General features: G+C 36.9%; 1 protein-coding gene across 2 annotated transcripts in view; it reads left to right on the forward strand.

Annotated features, from left to right (window-relative positions):
* The window catches only part of LOC137392270 (disco-interacting protein 2 homolog C-like), a 57,529-nt gene that overhangs the window by 17,408 nt on the left and 23,299 nt on the right, over positions 1-16,822 (forward strand). For both annotated transcript variants that reach the window (XM_068078937.1, XM_068078938.1), the window contains exons 5-10: positions 5,342-5,497; positions 6,569-6,715; positions 11,886-12,094; positions 14,127-14,184; positions 15,721-15,794; positions 15,892-16,110. In XM_068078937.1, coding sequence (XP_067935038.1) covers positions 5,342-5,497; positions 6,569-6,715; positions 11,886-12,094; positions 14,127-14,184; positions 15,721-15,794; positions 15,892-16,110 — 863 coding nt within the window. The remainder of the gene's footprint in view (positions 1-5,341; positions 5,498-6,568; positions 6,716-11,885; positions 12,095-14,126; positions 14,185-15,720; positions 15,795-15,891; positions 16,111-16,822) is intronic.

The raw sequence follows: 16,822 nt of genomic DNA on the forward strand, positions 1-16,822 counted from the left end.
AAGCGGAATGGTCTTTAAGTAGCCTGGCATATGTTGATGGAGAGAGTTGCTAGTACATAGACATGCAAATACAACCACCACACTCCCCCCCCCCCCCCCCGTTTTCTCTAGGATTTGCTTTACTGTTGGGCTGTCCCTATAATTCCGTACTAACTCTGCTGACTCCTTAATCCTACACTATCTCGTGGTTATCCTTTTTCTTCTGACATCTGAATACGGATGGCAATATCTTTTCACTAAATTTACTCTCTGCTAGCTGTCAAGAAGCTTCATATTCTTTGATTTTTTCTACAGCTGCCAAGCGCATCACTGTTGAAGTTAAAACTTTAAATGCATATGCTTGTGATGACTGGCTGACTTGATGCGCTTCATTTCTTTTCTCATTTTCACCACTTCCTGTTTGGCAGATTGTCTGTTCATAGACCGTTTAGATAATGGTCTAACCAGTGGTTCGGGTCTCAGGACGACGTCATTCGCTGTTGGCTGCTAATGCTTGTCTGATGCACAAATAGAATTTTTTCATAGAATTAGTTTTGCTAAGAACTTTGTCTAAAGAAATTTCAATTACTGCATGTCTTTGCGCGCTTCACTCGAGAAGAGTATGATATGGGGGTAAAAGATGGCAGGTATATCAAAACTGAGTTTGTTGTTTATATAGAACTAACTACAACTAAAATTATGAATCAGTGAACCAACAGGAAAGGGTTAATATTAATAAATACAGAGTAAATAAACGCGTAAAAGGTATTTATATTCAGTCTCTGATATATTCAAGGGATACAGCGATGTCTGATACAATAGACATAGTTTTCACCATTTGCCTCATTGCACCCATCATGAAATGGTAGCCGGTGACAAAATCATTATTATACGATTACAAGATCCCTGTTGAATTTTCACATGATAACAAAGTTTTTACAATGTTCAATTGTATTATTGTACAACAAATGGCACCAAAACCAGTGTCAAACCTCGCCGCTTGTTTTATCAGTAACGTCTAATGTAATTTGACACCCTCGGTTGGCTATTAGCGATGATGTAATAGCCAACATTGATAGCATCAACTTATGGACTACACGGTGACCCTCACCGCTGCAAGTCTGAGCATGTCTATCAGAGAGTTTTTCATTTAGTGTGCCAGTTATAGGCAGTGCTATCCTGACTAAACACACCTGAGAGGATGTTTATAACTTTTGACATTGTGAGATGCCATATTTTCACATTGGGTGTAGTGTATCTGGTTACATGGATTTCCAATATTAAATAAATATGTTACTTGACAGACAACTTAATTTTATTCCCGAGTAATTTCATCATGAAGTAATATATAATCGTTCGTCCCGCTTGCAGAGGCCAATGGCTATATTATTAACGCGCCAGTCTTATAGTAGATGAATTGTAGATGTATAATATATACTTTACATATTGGTAAATAAGAACTACTTTCTTAGAGTACATTTTGCCAAGGAGCTGATCTTGTTACGTATCATAGTCCACCATTATAAGACATATGGTATAGCTATTGCAAACTCTTGGAACACTCATGGTTTATTATAGATGAAATCTTTAATTTTTGTTCTCCTATTTAGTGAGATATTATAAATACTAAACATGGATAATTTACCATTTGCAGCCACACTAAACGAAAGAAATCTAACCAGTTTTTACATATGCTTATATGGACTATTGCGTAGCCAACAAAAAAACCAGCGTAAATTTAATTTTTGCTAAAATCAAAATATACATGAAAAGCTATTGTTTTGGAGTGTGCATAATTACAGCTGTTGGATAACATGTACCGTAAGTCCTTATGCTCAAGCCACGTGGCTTGTCGTTGGGCGCGGCTTCTGGTTCAAGGTCATAGGCCGCGGCTAAAGCCAAGTTTTTAAAACCTACGTGAAGCTTAGGGCGGCTTCTCGATAAATGCGGTCTCCGCGCTGTAACCATAAAATCGCAGTCATGATACACTTTTATGTACGGGATTTTGGCGACCTACTCGTTTATTTTCAAGGTCATGTTTACGGAATACTTTAGACTGAAGAGGTATTTATCGCTAATGTTTAACTCACCATAGTCATAGGTTATTAAAACTGTTTCATTCTTGACCGGCATCTTTCCATAAACGTGAAGCCCTCTAACAGTGCAATAAAATCTAGCTGTGACATGGCAAGTAAGTTCTTGATGCAAGGGTTTAGGAATTTTAATTCGAACTTGGAAGTAAAAGTAAATTCTTTTCACATGTACTGATGTAGCCCGTTTTTTTATTCAAGAGGACGGGAATATAGCAAAACCTTTCTCAACACTCTCGCTCCTGAAGGGGTCAAGGACGACAAAACCTCAGTCATTAGCCGTGGTCTGTGGGCATACGCAGCTTGTTGGAGGATTATTTTTTCTTTCGTGAGTCATCTGGTTTTGAGCACAAGCCGCGCAGCTTGAGCATGAGGACTTACGGTAGCTAAAGCTGTCACTGATCCAATCAAATGCAATACACATCCTAGCGAATGACATATGATGAATTTTACTTTTCATTTCATGTGTCAACCTTTGTTGTTGACACAGATTGCGCAAGATGAAGCAGTAAAGGTTTTCATTTTAACAGTAAAAACTCTAAAATGCTAACTAGCTATAACAACATTTATAATGTGCATTATGCCTAACGCTGCAGATGGGCATCAACTAATTATAGCCCAATGGCAAGCATCTTAACTGAGGGATAGAAATACGGATGAGTAGAGATGTCTGTATCTGTGTACATGTAAGATAAATCATACTGGTGAGTCATCAACTCGTCTATCAAGTTTAACTAACCCGTAAAATGAAATCTTCTAATCATGAAAATTGAGAGATTATTCCTTCAAAGACGTAATTACAGACTGGTTTCCGTACAATTGGAGAAAATAATAAATTGTTAACTAGCGAGGACATTTTATGTACATGTTAACCTAGTCTGGTCGCTTATCGGCTCTTCAGCGACTCCTTTTCCAATGTGATTTACATTTCAGTTTAAGAAAAATTTGCCTTATTACATTTTTACTTTTCACTTAAATTTCATTGTGGTAAATTTATATGCATGGCTACAGCAATGACCATAATAAGCAGTTGTGAATACCAACTGGGTAGTACTCGTAGCTATTAAATGAAACTGAAATTGTAATGTTTCCACTTTGTCAGAATTTTCAAAGCATCCTTCGTTCCTGAAATATAATGTTTAACAAAAGCCTTCTTAAATGTTTAAATTGTCTCTTCTAGGCATGCCTCAGTGCGTATTTCAAGGTTATAAATTTAATTAAATAACTTTAATTAAATAGATGAATTAAATGTTATTTAATTCTATAAACTGGTGCTGCACTCAACTGCTACTTTCTAATATTAAGGCGGTATACCTTACTCTTGAAGCCTCAGAACATAGCCCGAGTCCTCAATTATGAATTCTAGGCCAATGAAAATCATGTTTTTATTGTCAACATGTTTCGTATGTCTTTAGAGCCTTTTCTATGTATTATGATGGTGGTTTTGCAATCAATGAGGTTTGATGCCGGGTCGCTAGCTTTTAGGTTTGATAAATAGCCTCGCGTTCCTAAGTAATGAGCATGATCATGAATGTCTGGCGCGACGCAATAAGTTGTTGAACTGTTAGGAACAGTAGTAGGACTCCCTTCCTTAATCATTCATGAAAACACGGCGCAGCACCCGCTCATTAATCCTTGTTCTCAGTATTGTTTCCTTCTAATTTGCTTGTTCTTATCCTTGGTAAGCGATGGCTGCCCTTGATTATTTATTGTATTATTCTTGTTAGAATTTAATTCGTTGAATACAGCTCGCGGGTAAGTATTTTGCTAGCAATGTCAGTTCATGCACCACTTTGAGGGCTGCAACACACCCTCCAGCATAAGTATTTATTACTTTAACATTAGCCATTCTCCATCGCTATTCTTACACTATAAGGATGTTTAACACGTGACTCCTGAGGGACATCATCAGTGTAGAGCAGTGTCTACTCTCTATTGCTGGGTATAGAGTAGATTCTAAGGAGCTGCTATATGAGATAAAGGTGTTGCTCTTCTTTGCTTTATGATTCTTGTATGGCATAATTTGAAAAAAACATTTGTTTGAAATGAAGCTATTGTCAATATATTAATATACAGTCAAACATGGATAACTCGAACTTCACGGGACCGAGCGAAAGGGTTCGAATTATCAGAGCGTTCAAGTTACCAGAGCACTGTCACAAGTCCATGTATTTACTTATTTATTAGTAAATACATGTACATATACAAACTATAATATAAATCAAAAGCACAAATGGCTTGTTTCAAATTAAATGCTTCTAATGTAAAGTTTAAAACGTTTTTATCAAAAAGTATAGAGATTTTTCTATCACTTGAGATTGGTTTGTTGTTTGAGGTGATGTTATTGCCAGGACGTTTTTTAGATTGACATTGGCAAAACTTGATCGTTGTTGAAGTGCTCAAAAGATAAGACATCTTTTTCTTTTGAGCATTTTACCCACAATCAATTTTGCCGATCGTTGTTGAAATGCTAAAAAAAGACATCTTTTTCTTTTGAGCGTTTTACCCACGATCAATTTTGCCGATCGTTGTTGAAATGCTCAAAAGAAGAGACATATTTTTCTTTTGAGCGTTTTACCCACGATCAATTTTGCCGATTTTTCTTGAAGTTTATACAAAGATTACCTCACTTTACCTTGCTTCCGAAGGGCGATCGCTAAGCGGATGTTTGGAATAAATCAAATTTCACCAAACCTTTAGAAAAGTTGTTGACAAAAATATTTTGCCGATGGAGGTAATAACGACGCTTATGAATTACGAAAAGTTGAGGTTTACCTCTATGGCTTGGAATAAAGGGATTTTCTAAAGCGATGCGATAACAACCGTTTCGGTAACGTTGGGAAAAAAACAGTTCGAGTTAACAGTGTTGAGTTCGAGTTATCTATAGCAATTTATCATTGCATGGGAACGGACCAAAAAAGTTAACCATGTGTTCGAGCTATCCGTGGGCGAGTTATCCATGTTTGACTGTATTTATAAATCTAAAAAGCCAAGCTTGATGCCCCTTCCTTGCTGACGAGGTGTTCAACAGATCTAATAGAAAGGTTTTGCTAGAGATAAATCTTTTGTACTTACTTCGGGAACTAAGGTCTTGGGTAATGACACTCGACAGCAGTAAATAGCAATTGAATGTAAACATTTGATTGAGAATTGGGTAGCTGACAGAGCAGCTGTTAGGTAGCTGACAGGCTGTGTTGCTATGCGCCCGAGTTAGCTCATTTCTAAATGTAATTATGAACAACTTTTCGAAACTCTTCAGCAATCACTTGCAGAGGTGAGGACTGAAGCTGTTCTGCAAGCGCTGAAACACCATCAGCAAGGCAAGCTGCCTGTGCCCATGCCGAGTAAGAGAATGTCTGCACTGCATACTCCCCCTCTTGAACAAACACCAGGGCAGGCTGCACACCCCACAGTCTCCACTTTAAAAGGTAATAGGCCTACCATTCACTGGCACACTTGGCAAAGTTGTTGCTGTAGATGTCAAAGATACTAACTCTTATGGGATTGTTATTGTATTGTACAGCTCTACCCAGTTCGCAATTATAAAAACTGACATTTGAGCCATATGAAATGTTTACATAGAGGTTCATTTATCAAACATTTCCTTATGAAACGAAAAGCATTCAATATAAATTCAATATAGGCAAATTTATTGATATTGTTCAAAATCTAGAGTTATACCATACATTATACTAATACATGACTGATACATAAGATATTTGTGAAGAAAGTTGCTGGTGTTAAACTCTTTATGTTTAAGTAGTCTGGTACTCATGTCATGATTGATGTGTTTCACATACTACAACAACTTGAGAAAATATAAACAAATGTTTTTGTTCAAAAATATTTCGTGCATCAAAAGGTTCTAGTTCATAACTCTGCCTGACTTTTTAATGTTAGTTCCTGGCGGTGCGCCAAAAGTTGACACAAATAGTCATGTAAGAATCATTCTGGACTAAGTAATACTTGTTAATCAAGCCTAGCTAGTTAAGCCTGGACCCTGTTGCTCACCAAGAGTGTAGCTAGAATCAACTAATAGGTCCACACGTCCAGCGCAAGTGAGTCACAGACTAACCCTGACATCTCGAGAGTTTAAGCGTTGAAGCGTATTTTCTGAAGTAAATTACTTTCATTGGACTGTCTATATTTTTAGTAATGACTCACTTATTACTGTCAATCGCAATATTGATAAATGACATTCAGAAGGCATCAATCAGAAGGCGATAATTCTAGAGGTGATGTTAGCTGACTTCCTTATGGTTTGTTTTGTGAGGCGGATGTTCGAAGCTCTTATGTTAGTATGAGCAGTTCGAGGACCAGTTCTGAGGGCAGCAATATATATAATATATATAATATATATAATATATATAATATTGACTGCACCATAGTATGTGGATATACATGTGGGACACACTGTGTACTGGTAGTACAGTTAAAGATGATATGCTATGCTCGTCTCAACAATTCTATATGATCACTGGACATTTTATTCTTTGCAGAAGCCACTGGCTCGTCAGATGATGACAGCAGCGTGTTCGATGAGGAGAACACGAGCTCTCTCGAGCTGCACCAGCCACGTCAAAGCAAACCATCCGTCCCTTCTCAGGTTCCTCCTGCTTCTCAGCGTCGGGAACTTCGCTCTCCAGGTAAGCTTTGACATAAGACGAGTTTTAAGCCTATTTCCTGTAGTCCTGCGCAAGGATTGGCTGAAAGAATGTCATCAGGTTCTCTCCAAAACATGCATGTCTACTTATTGCCTCGTGTCTCCTTAGTTGCTTTACCTACCATGTCTAATTCTGTCTTGCTTTAGTTCCAGTTCAAAAACAACTTTGGTTAGCCCTTGCCAGTTAACCTTCAACACCATGCACTTTATGGTAAGCACAGAGTGATCATAATAATGATATACTATATAGTAAGCATTAGAGCTGGCGCGGGTAGCTCGCCCGGTTTTGACCCACCGGGTCAGAGGTGCTCGGGTTTGGCCACCCGACCCTCGGGTCTTTCTATACAAAAACGCGGGTAGGTTTATGGCTAAATGAGAGCGATTGTATATCACTTTTTAAGTGCGATTGAAATAGAGTCACGCTTATTCCTAGTGCGGAAGGACCAGGCGAAATAAAACAAGGTGAGTCAAGACTATATTTTTACGTCTGCGACAATAGTCTTTCGACTATAGGTTTCACAATGTTTTTCGGTAAGAAGTATAATCAACGTGTCGGTGATCTGGGAGTTCATGAAGAAGCCAGTCACGAAAGGGAAAGACCAAGTTATCTGCACAACATGCAAAAGCAAGTTAAACCATAACTGTCACGAACAACTTTTATCGTATATTCTAGGTAAATCAGCCACGCTGATTCCGATTTTGTACTCAAAATAAAGATTGGTCCACTAACCTTCAAAGTCATTTAGGCTTTTTTAAAGCGTTTCACTATCCGTTTCGAAAACAACGCAATCGGCATTACAAGCTCCGCCCATAAATATGTGACAAAACCTAGCTTTTTCAAGAATAAAAGTTGGGAATGTTTAGTCCGATTTAGAATAATAGAGATGGGTGTCTTAAAACTCATTATTATCTAAATCCAGTCTGTAAAATAATCTCAGTATTTTATGAAAAGTATATAAACTATGTAAAATTGTTCGTATATTGTTACATGATGTTTAAATAGGCTGAACGCCGAGAAACGTGAGCTCAAAAAGCGTGGTTTTATCACAAGCTAGCGTTGTTATCGCGCTTTTTTAAATATGCAATGTTAAATAGCTTATCTACCTTTCAGAAACGACTGAGATTATTTTAAGGCTGAATTTAGATATTAATGGATTTTAAAACACCCATCTCTATTATTCTAAATCGGTCTAAACATCCCTACGTAACTTCTGTTCCTAAAAAGCTAGATTACGTCACGTATTTATGGGCCGAGCTTGTTGTGCCGATCGTGTTGTTTTCGAGACTGATATTAAAACGCTGTAAAACAGCCTTCATTACTCTGAAAGTTAGTGGACTAATCTTTATTTTGAGTACAAAATCGGAATCAGCATGTCTGATTTACCTAGTAAATACACTAAAAGTTGTACGTGACAGTTATGGTTTAAGCTACAAAGAAGGGTCCACCTCAATACTAATGAGGCATTTACAACGATGGCATCCTGAGGAACTTAAAAGCGCGTCTAAGAATGTTCAATCCAGCAAAGAAAAGAAGAATGATAAAGAAGAAGGTAAACAACCGACTTTAGCTGCTTTTATGAGTGAAAAATCAAAATGGTCAGTAAGCAGCCCACGGGTAATATTACCATGGGTATTATGAAGAGTATCATCATGATGATCATGGTAGACTTGCAGCCTCTTAGTTTCACAGAGTTTTCACATGAACCAAGCCACAAAATGTAATGATTGGTGTGATAATGGGTTCTTTTATCTTAGGTTATCGATGTCACAACATTAGGCTGTAATAGAACTATCTCTTAACCTTAATTGAACAAAAAATCGCCCGTGCGCTGACCGGGCCCGACTCGATCTTGGCCCTCATGGCTGACTCTGAGTCTGGCCCGACTCTGCATTCCTTGTCTCGTTCCAGCTCTAGTAAGCATAGAGTAATTGTAATAATGATATACTATATGTCAAGTATAGAGTTATCACAATAATGATATACTATATGGTAAGCATAGAGTGATTGTAATAATGATATACAGGGAAACTCGGATAACTCAAACTTCACGGGACCAAGCGAAAGTGTTCAAGTTATCAGAGCGTTCAAGTTATCAGAGCACTGTCACAAGTCCATGTATTTATCAGTAGATACATGTACATATACAAACTATATATATAAATCAAAAGCATAAATGGCTTGTTGCAAATTAAAAGGCTTCTAATGTAAAGTTTAAATAACTTTTATTAGAAAGTATAGAGATTTATCTATCACTTGAGATCTGTTTGTTGTTTCAGGTGATGTGACTGTCAGGACGTTTTCAGATTAAAATTGGCAAAACTTGATCGCTGTTGAAATTCTCAGAGGAAAAGACATCTTTTTCTTTTGGGCGTTTTAACCAAGATCAATTTTGCCGATTTTTCTTCAAGTTTATCCGAAAGTTATCTCGCTTTGCCTTGCTTTCAAATGGCCATCGCTAAGCAGATGTTTGGTAAAATTTGATTTTTGCAAACCTTTAGAAAAGTCGTTAACGAAAAGATTTTGCCGATGATGGTAATAATGGTGCTTAAGAACTACTAAAAGTTGAGGTTTATCTCTATGGCTTGGAATAAAGTCATGTTCTTAAGCGATAATAACCGTCTCGGTAGCCTTTGGGCGAAAAACTGTTCGAGTTAACGAAGTTGAGGTCGAGTTATCTAAAGCACTTTATCGAGTGTTCGAGCTATCCGAAGGTGAGTTATCCGAGTTTGACTGTACTATATGGTAACCATAGAGTAATCATAATAATGATATACTGTATGGTAAGCATAGAGTGATCATAATAATGATATACTGTATGGTAAGCATAGAGTGATCATAATAATGATATACTGTATGGTAAGCATAGAGTGATCATAATAATGATATACTGTATGGTAAGTATAGAGTGATCATAATGATGATATACTGTATGGTAAGCATAGAGTGATCATAATAATGATATACTGTATGGTAAGTATAGAGTGATCATAATAATGATATACTGTATGGTAAGCATAGAGTGATCATAATAATGATATACTATATGGTAAGCATAAAGTGATCACAATGATGATATACTGTATGGTAAGCATAGAGTGATCATAATAATGATATACTGTATGGTAAGTATAGAGTGATCATAATAATGATATACTGTATGGTAAGCATAGAGTGATCATAATAATAATATACTGTATGGTAAGTATAGAGTGATCATAATAATGGTATACTGTATGGTAAGCATAGAGTGATCATAATAATGATATACTATATGGTAAACATAAAGTGATCATAATAATGATATATTGTATGGTAAGCATAGAGTGATCATAATAATGATATACTGTATGGTAAGCATAGAGTGATCATAATAATGATATACTATATGGTAAGCATAGAGTGATCATAATAATGATATACTATATGGTAAACATAAAGTGATCGTAATAATATAAATATACTATATGGTAAGCATTGAGTGATTGTAATACTGATGTTCTAGGATTTGTTAATACAGCGTCAGATGTTGGTTGTTCTTTGCCTATGGGTTTGGTCATTTTTCAATCCAAGCTAGTTATAGTAGATCTTTATGCTGATAGTGTTATATAACCAAAGTCATCTAAACACACCCTTATAGTACTAATACTTACCCTCACACATAAGTTAAATACCTACTCAATGATTTTTACAAAACAAAATTATGTTGATATTTGAATGTAGAATATTGTGCTTGTGTAGCATAAGAGAATCATGCTTGATAAGTATAATGAAGTCTCGTATAAGCAGTGCGCAAACATTGTCTAAGACAATATCTCACTTCTCTCTCCATTCACATGACAGTCATGGTGTAACATGGTGTAACATGGTGTAACATGGTGTAACATGGTGTAACATGGTGTAACAGTCATAATGATGCTCGAAGAAATTATTAGTTTGAGGACAAAGATAGAGACTTCCAATATGTTTTGTATATTAATCACAAGCCATGAGTGTTAATACACAACTGCATTTTCCTTCACACAAACCTTACGAAAGCTTTATTATTCCACTCATCTCCCCAGAATCCTCTGCTAGATTAAGGTTCCCATGGTGAGGCAACTAGGTAGATGGCCCCTTTTGTCCGCTGATGTTTTGTAACTAGCAGGTAGCTGCTACTAGGAGAGTAATATCAGTCTTATCTGTCAGCGAACATCGGTTTGGCAGCATTCCTGTCCCGTCAGCCATCAATCTCGTATTGTGTAATTAGTCTGCTAGACTATAGAAGGAAATAAGAACTCCCTAATTGCTTTCTCCAAGGTATTTTTAGATACACATTTAGGTACAAATTTTTAGATGGAGTAGTATTCGGTGTTAGTAACAGCCTCCGAATGCTGATGCTTTGTGCATGTATATGGCTGGACCATAAGGCCTTAGTATGTTTAACTCCTGTATGTATATGGCTGGACCATAAGGCCTTAGTATGTTTAACTCCTGTATGTATATGGCTGGACCATAAGGCCTTAGTATGTTAACTCCTGTATGTATATGGCTGGACCATAAGGCCTTAGTACGTTTAACTCCTGTATGTATATGGCTGGACCATAAGGCCTTAGTACGTTTAACTCCTGTATGTATATGGCTGGACCATAAGGCCTTAGTATGTTTAACTCCTGTATGTATATGGCTGGACCATAAGGCCTTAGTATGTTTAACTCCTGTATGTATATGGCCGGACCATAAGGCCTTAGTATGTTTAACTCCGGTATGTATATGGCTGGATCATAAGGCCTTAGTATGTTTAACTCTTGAATGTATATGGCTGTACCATAAGGCCTTAGTATGTTTAACTCATCTGTCTGATGGCATCCCTAGTCATCATAGTTGATAGTTGAACAGTTTTTGGCATTTTGACTCGAGTGCAGCTAAACAGCGTGTAACCTCGTGTTTGAAATGCTTGCCTACTGTTTACAGAGCCTATGAGAGCTACTCACACGATTCCGAGAGTACCTGCTGCTCACATGAGTACCTGCTGCTATTTATACAATGTTGAATCACTACTAAGTCATCTTCTCGAGTCTGTTCACCCGACTCTCCTAGAATATGCTAGTCGACCACGAGTGCTGGTTGCCTCTGAAGCTTCTCATATGCATCCAGATTATTGTCTTGTTTTTAGGCTCATTTATTAGACTTCAGCCTCCTCCGGAATCAAACCAGAAAGGCTTGGCTCCTCCTGACATCACACATCATATAGCCTCAGAACTAAACAGACATAATCATGCCGGTAGTGTTAGAATTCCCCAAAGTAACCCAGACCCTGTAGGCACACTTTATTGTAAAGGAAAAGTATCCACAAAGATACAACAACTTCTCAACACACTTAAGGTATGTCTGGCGTGTTGCAGAAAAACTCTGGTGTAGGTCGGGACTCGCTTAGCTACGTTTCGGTGATGTCACAGATGTAACTCCTGGGAATAGGCTCAGTATTATAGCTGCTTTATGCTTGGCACTATTGCTATACATTACTCCTTTTATGTGTTAGCAGTTTGATGGAAGTTAGTCCAATAGTATGATAATGCTGGGGATGTGTTAGAACTAGAATATGTATGAGTACTAGAATAGGCGCTAGCATTGTAAAGTATGTAAGTACATTGGTATGTGTAAGTAAAGTGATATTCGTAAGTACAATGCTATGTGTAGGTACAGTGCTATGTGTAAGTACAACGCTATGTGTAGGTACAGTGCTATATGTAGGTACAATGCTATGTGTAGGTACAGTGCTATGTGTAGGTACAATGATACATTCAAAGCTGTTCTTACAGAGTTAATTTGTTTTGAGAACTGCTCCGTATGTGAAACAGGATGACTCCTTAACAAATAATGTACTGTTGTTAATTACGCATGGTGATAAAACAAGCGCATTTTATGAAACTATAAAAATGTCGTATAACAATGTGAAAAAGCTAGAATGTAGGCAAACAAATTAAATTAGTAAAGCGATTGGCTATAGAAAGATGTTTGCTATTTTAGCTCAGACACATGCAGACGGATATCTAAGCTTGCCAATGCTTGGGCTCTTTGCTATATAGTTTTTCTTACTTTTATTTTTTATCTATTTGTTTTAGATTTTCATTGGCGCTTTTATTTATTAAAATGTAATGCTTTGAAAAACATTGAATGTCGAATATTACATAAACCATAGGATTAAAAAACTTACATGTTAAAGCATTCATTAGTAGAGGTTTGGCTGCATGTGTCAATTCAGTGGTATGTGCCTCAGAGTTGCTCCACTAGTTAGTCCTGCGGTATGCGCCTCAGAGTTGCTCCATGCGGTAGTCCTGTGGTAAGCGCCTCAGAGTTGCTCCATGCGTTAGTCCTGTGGTAAGCGCCTCAGAGTTGCTCCATGCGTTAATCCTGTGGTAAGCGCCTCAGAGTTGCTCCATTCGTTAGTCCTGTGGTATGCGCCTCAGAGTTGCTCCATGCGTTAGTCCTGTGGTAAGCGCCTCAGAGTTGCTCCATTCGTTAGTCCTTTGGTATGCGCCTCAGAGTTGCTCCATGCGTTAGTCCTGTGAAACGCTTAGTCCTGTGAAACGCGGTAGTATTGTGAGATTGAGTTGAAGGCATGTGTCAGCGCTAGCGGCATCCGTATCATACTCCATCAACAAACAATTGCTGATTGTATATATTACGCTATGACAGGCTAGAATGCAGTCGGCTTGTCACAGTAGTCCAAGTCTTCTACTCGCTAGTAGTCACGCTAGTTAATAAAGTGTCTTACATACCTTCAGTTACTCATTTGCAGTCCTTCACTCACATTTCTTTCTTTAGAGAGTTTTTATTCAGCAATGAGCATCTAAGTGACCAACAGTTTGATCAGCAATTGAAGGGAATCTAATACAAGTAATTCTACTGCATGATATTCATTGTAGCGTTTCAAAGTGTAGGCGCTGTATTATACACCTGCTACCATCTAAACATTTAGGATTAAAGTAAATTTTGGTACATTATGTATGCAATTTATACTCGATATCAAGTCTTTTGTATTATAGAGTATGAAATATATATTGGATGCAGTATGTAGTCTATTGCAAAGTATAGTCTATAGTAATTATTATTTATTGTAATATATGGTTTACAATAATATAATGTTTACGGCAATGAATCTTTTATGGTAATGCAATGTCTATGAGAATATATTGTGTATGATAATATTGTCTATGATAATATCATTTACAGTGATGTGGAGTTTGTTGTAATCTGAAGCTTATGCTAATGTCGCTGAGTATAAAAAAGCTATTCACTGATGCTTAGATGTAAGTTTGAACATTTCTGTCTCATAGAGATGTTGCTCTCCCATAAGTCATTTGAGAATGATTTAACGTCACTTTTGCTCTTCCACATGCCCTTATTTTTGTAGAGACCAAAACGAAAACCATTACCAGATTATTTTAAAGAAGAGAATTCTGAACTGGAAGGTAGGAAAAGCAATCTTTAAAGCCTCTTTTATCTTATAATAGTTGAATGTCCAGCGTTGCTCGGGTAATAAAAAAGTCTTTGCACAGAAAATTTATTTGTATTAAACATATAACAACAGTTACCGTTCTAACTTTCAAACTTCGTATCATGAGAAAAGTGTTATTTGCAGTTGAAATAAATTGAAAGATCAAGTAAACGACTGTAGAGGTGTTTAAGTGTACATTTGAAATAATTAGCAATTAATGGCTAAATAAAGTCTGTTTTGCTATGATTACAATGAAAAATGATTTGGTATACAATTATATGACTAATTCATTTCAGTGTTGGCTTCGTAAGGCAAAAATGTTGAATAGAGTCGTATAGAAACCCATAGTAATTATCTAATGCAAAAACCTTCTAGTAAAATCATCAAAATTTTATATACGTACTGTACATATTAAAAATTAGTTACATAATATGTTAACATTAGTAACTATAATTACCTACAGTAACTTTAGTGTATGTAGTGGTTATGATCTGCAATAAAATGTAACATTACAATGTACTATGTGCAGTACATACCGTAGGAAGTTCTCACCTTCGAGATAGACGTTTAGCATGAACGTTGAATTTAACTTAAATGAAGTTAGCTTACTAAACACATACATGTACCTGAAGCTAAGTTTTCGTATGTATTTACAAAACTAAATTTCAACTTTGTCATCAGCTAAAATTTTATTACCTATCTGTTTTTGGTTGGTTTTCACTGTAACTCATAAGACTGAACTGAGATAGGGAGTGAACGAGCTAAGCATCTCTTTCAGCCGTTGTGAAAGGTATTTTGCCGAATACCATATCGGCTTCTTCATTATTTCGATGTAATCAGAACACCGGCTGCCAAATTTTAATTTTGATATAATTGCTGATATCGTATGGCAGGAGAAAGTTTTCGTCCTCGTATGGCGATGACGAAAAATCATCACGTTACGCTTAATAAGACGAACGAAATGGTGTAACAGGGTATCATAACTCGAGGGCACACCATATTAATTAATAATAAAAAGTGCACATTTACTCATTTAGTGTGTCAAAAGGATATACAGTGTGTGGTAAGAGTGATGGGTGTGATAAACCGGCTTAGACTTGTGGTTACTCGCTTATTAGTAGACTCCCAATTTCAATCTCGTGAGTTCAAATCCAGCACGAAGTTGATTTTTCGTTGCTAAAACTTTATTGCAATAACTGCACAGATGAATGACAGACGAACACTGAGATTTATATATATAATTATATATACATACATGTATATATAGATTGTATTGATTATACAGCACGGGCTGGGGAATGTTTATTAGGCCATTTAGCTCGGCATTTCTCCTGATCATATGCATTATCTGATTTATGGGAATATCCCGCTTTGACTCATGGGCATACCCCTCACCTTGCCTCATGTCAATATCTAACTGGACTGATGGAAAAGCAGCATAGGCCTTAATTTACTCAATAGTGTTTTGTTATCATATATGGAATAGACGACTCACATCGTATTATTGCAGTCAGCATGAATGACCCAGATGCTCCAAAACCAGAAGGAAATGTCATGAAGCCAACAGATGGCGGTGCTGCTGTGGTGAGCTTTGAATTTTTTAATAACTTAGAGCAGTTTTGCCTTGCCTAGCTTCTTCAAGCATAAGTCATGTTATATCGTTTATTGAATTTTTTTGTAGATACCTTCTGGTTTGCCACGCAATCTCATATCTGCGATACAACGATATGGTACATCGTCCTTTCCTAAAGCATCAGCTGTTACAATGCTCGACATACATGGTAAAATTACAACCAATCTCAGCTATGGTAAGCTGCACAGCAAGGTCATGAAGATTGCCTACTGCCTTCTCAACAAACTTGGCACAAAAACAGACCCATTACTGCGGCCAGGTGATAAGGTTCGTACTGAAAGCCCCTAATTTTTTTAAATATTTAGTTTGTGTTAATATCAACCAATCATTTTAGTGAGTCCAACAAGAGCCCAAAAGAGCAATAGCTACTTTAGCTGCGATAGTCAGAGAGAATACTAACTACTTTAGTTGTGATAGTCAGAGAGAGTACAAACTACTTTAGCTGTGATAGTCCAAAAGAGTACAAACTACTTTAGTTGTGATAGTCAGAGAAAGTACAAGCTACTTTAGTTGTGATAGTCAGAGAGAGTACAAACTACTTTAGCTGTGATAGTCCAAAAGAGTACAAACTACTTTAGTTGTGATAGTCAGAAAGAGTACAAGCTACTTTAGTTGTGATAGTCAGAGAAAGTACAAGCTACTTTAGTTGTGATAGTTGGAGAGAGTACAAACTACTTTAGTTGTGATAGTCAGAGAGAGTACAAACTACTTTGATTGTGATAGTCAGAAAGAGTACAAACTACTTTAGTTGTGATAGTCAGAGAGAGTACAAACTACTTTAGCTGTGATAGTCCAAAAGAGTACAAACTACTTTAGTTGTGATAGTCAGAGAAAGTACAAGCTACTTTAGTTGTGATAGTCAGAGAAAGTACAAGCTACTTTAGTTGTGATAGTTGGAGAGAGTGTACAAAATACTTTAGCTGTGATAGTCAGAGAGAGTACAAATTACTTTAGTTGTGATAGTCAGAGAGAGAGCACA

This window comes from Watersipora subatra, chromosome 3 (assembly GCF_963576615.1).
Source record: "Watersipora subatra chromosome 3, tzWatSuba1.1, whole genome shotgun sequence".
Lineage (NCBI taxonomy): Eukaryota > Metazoa > Bryozoa > Gymnolaemata > Cheilostomatida > Watersiporidae > Watersipora > Watersipora subatra.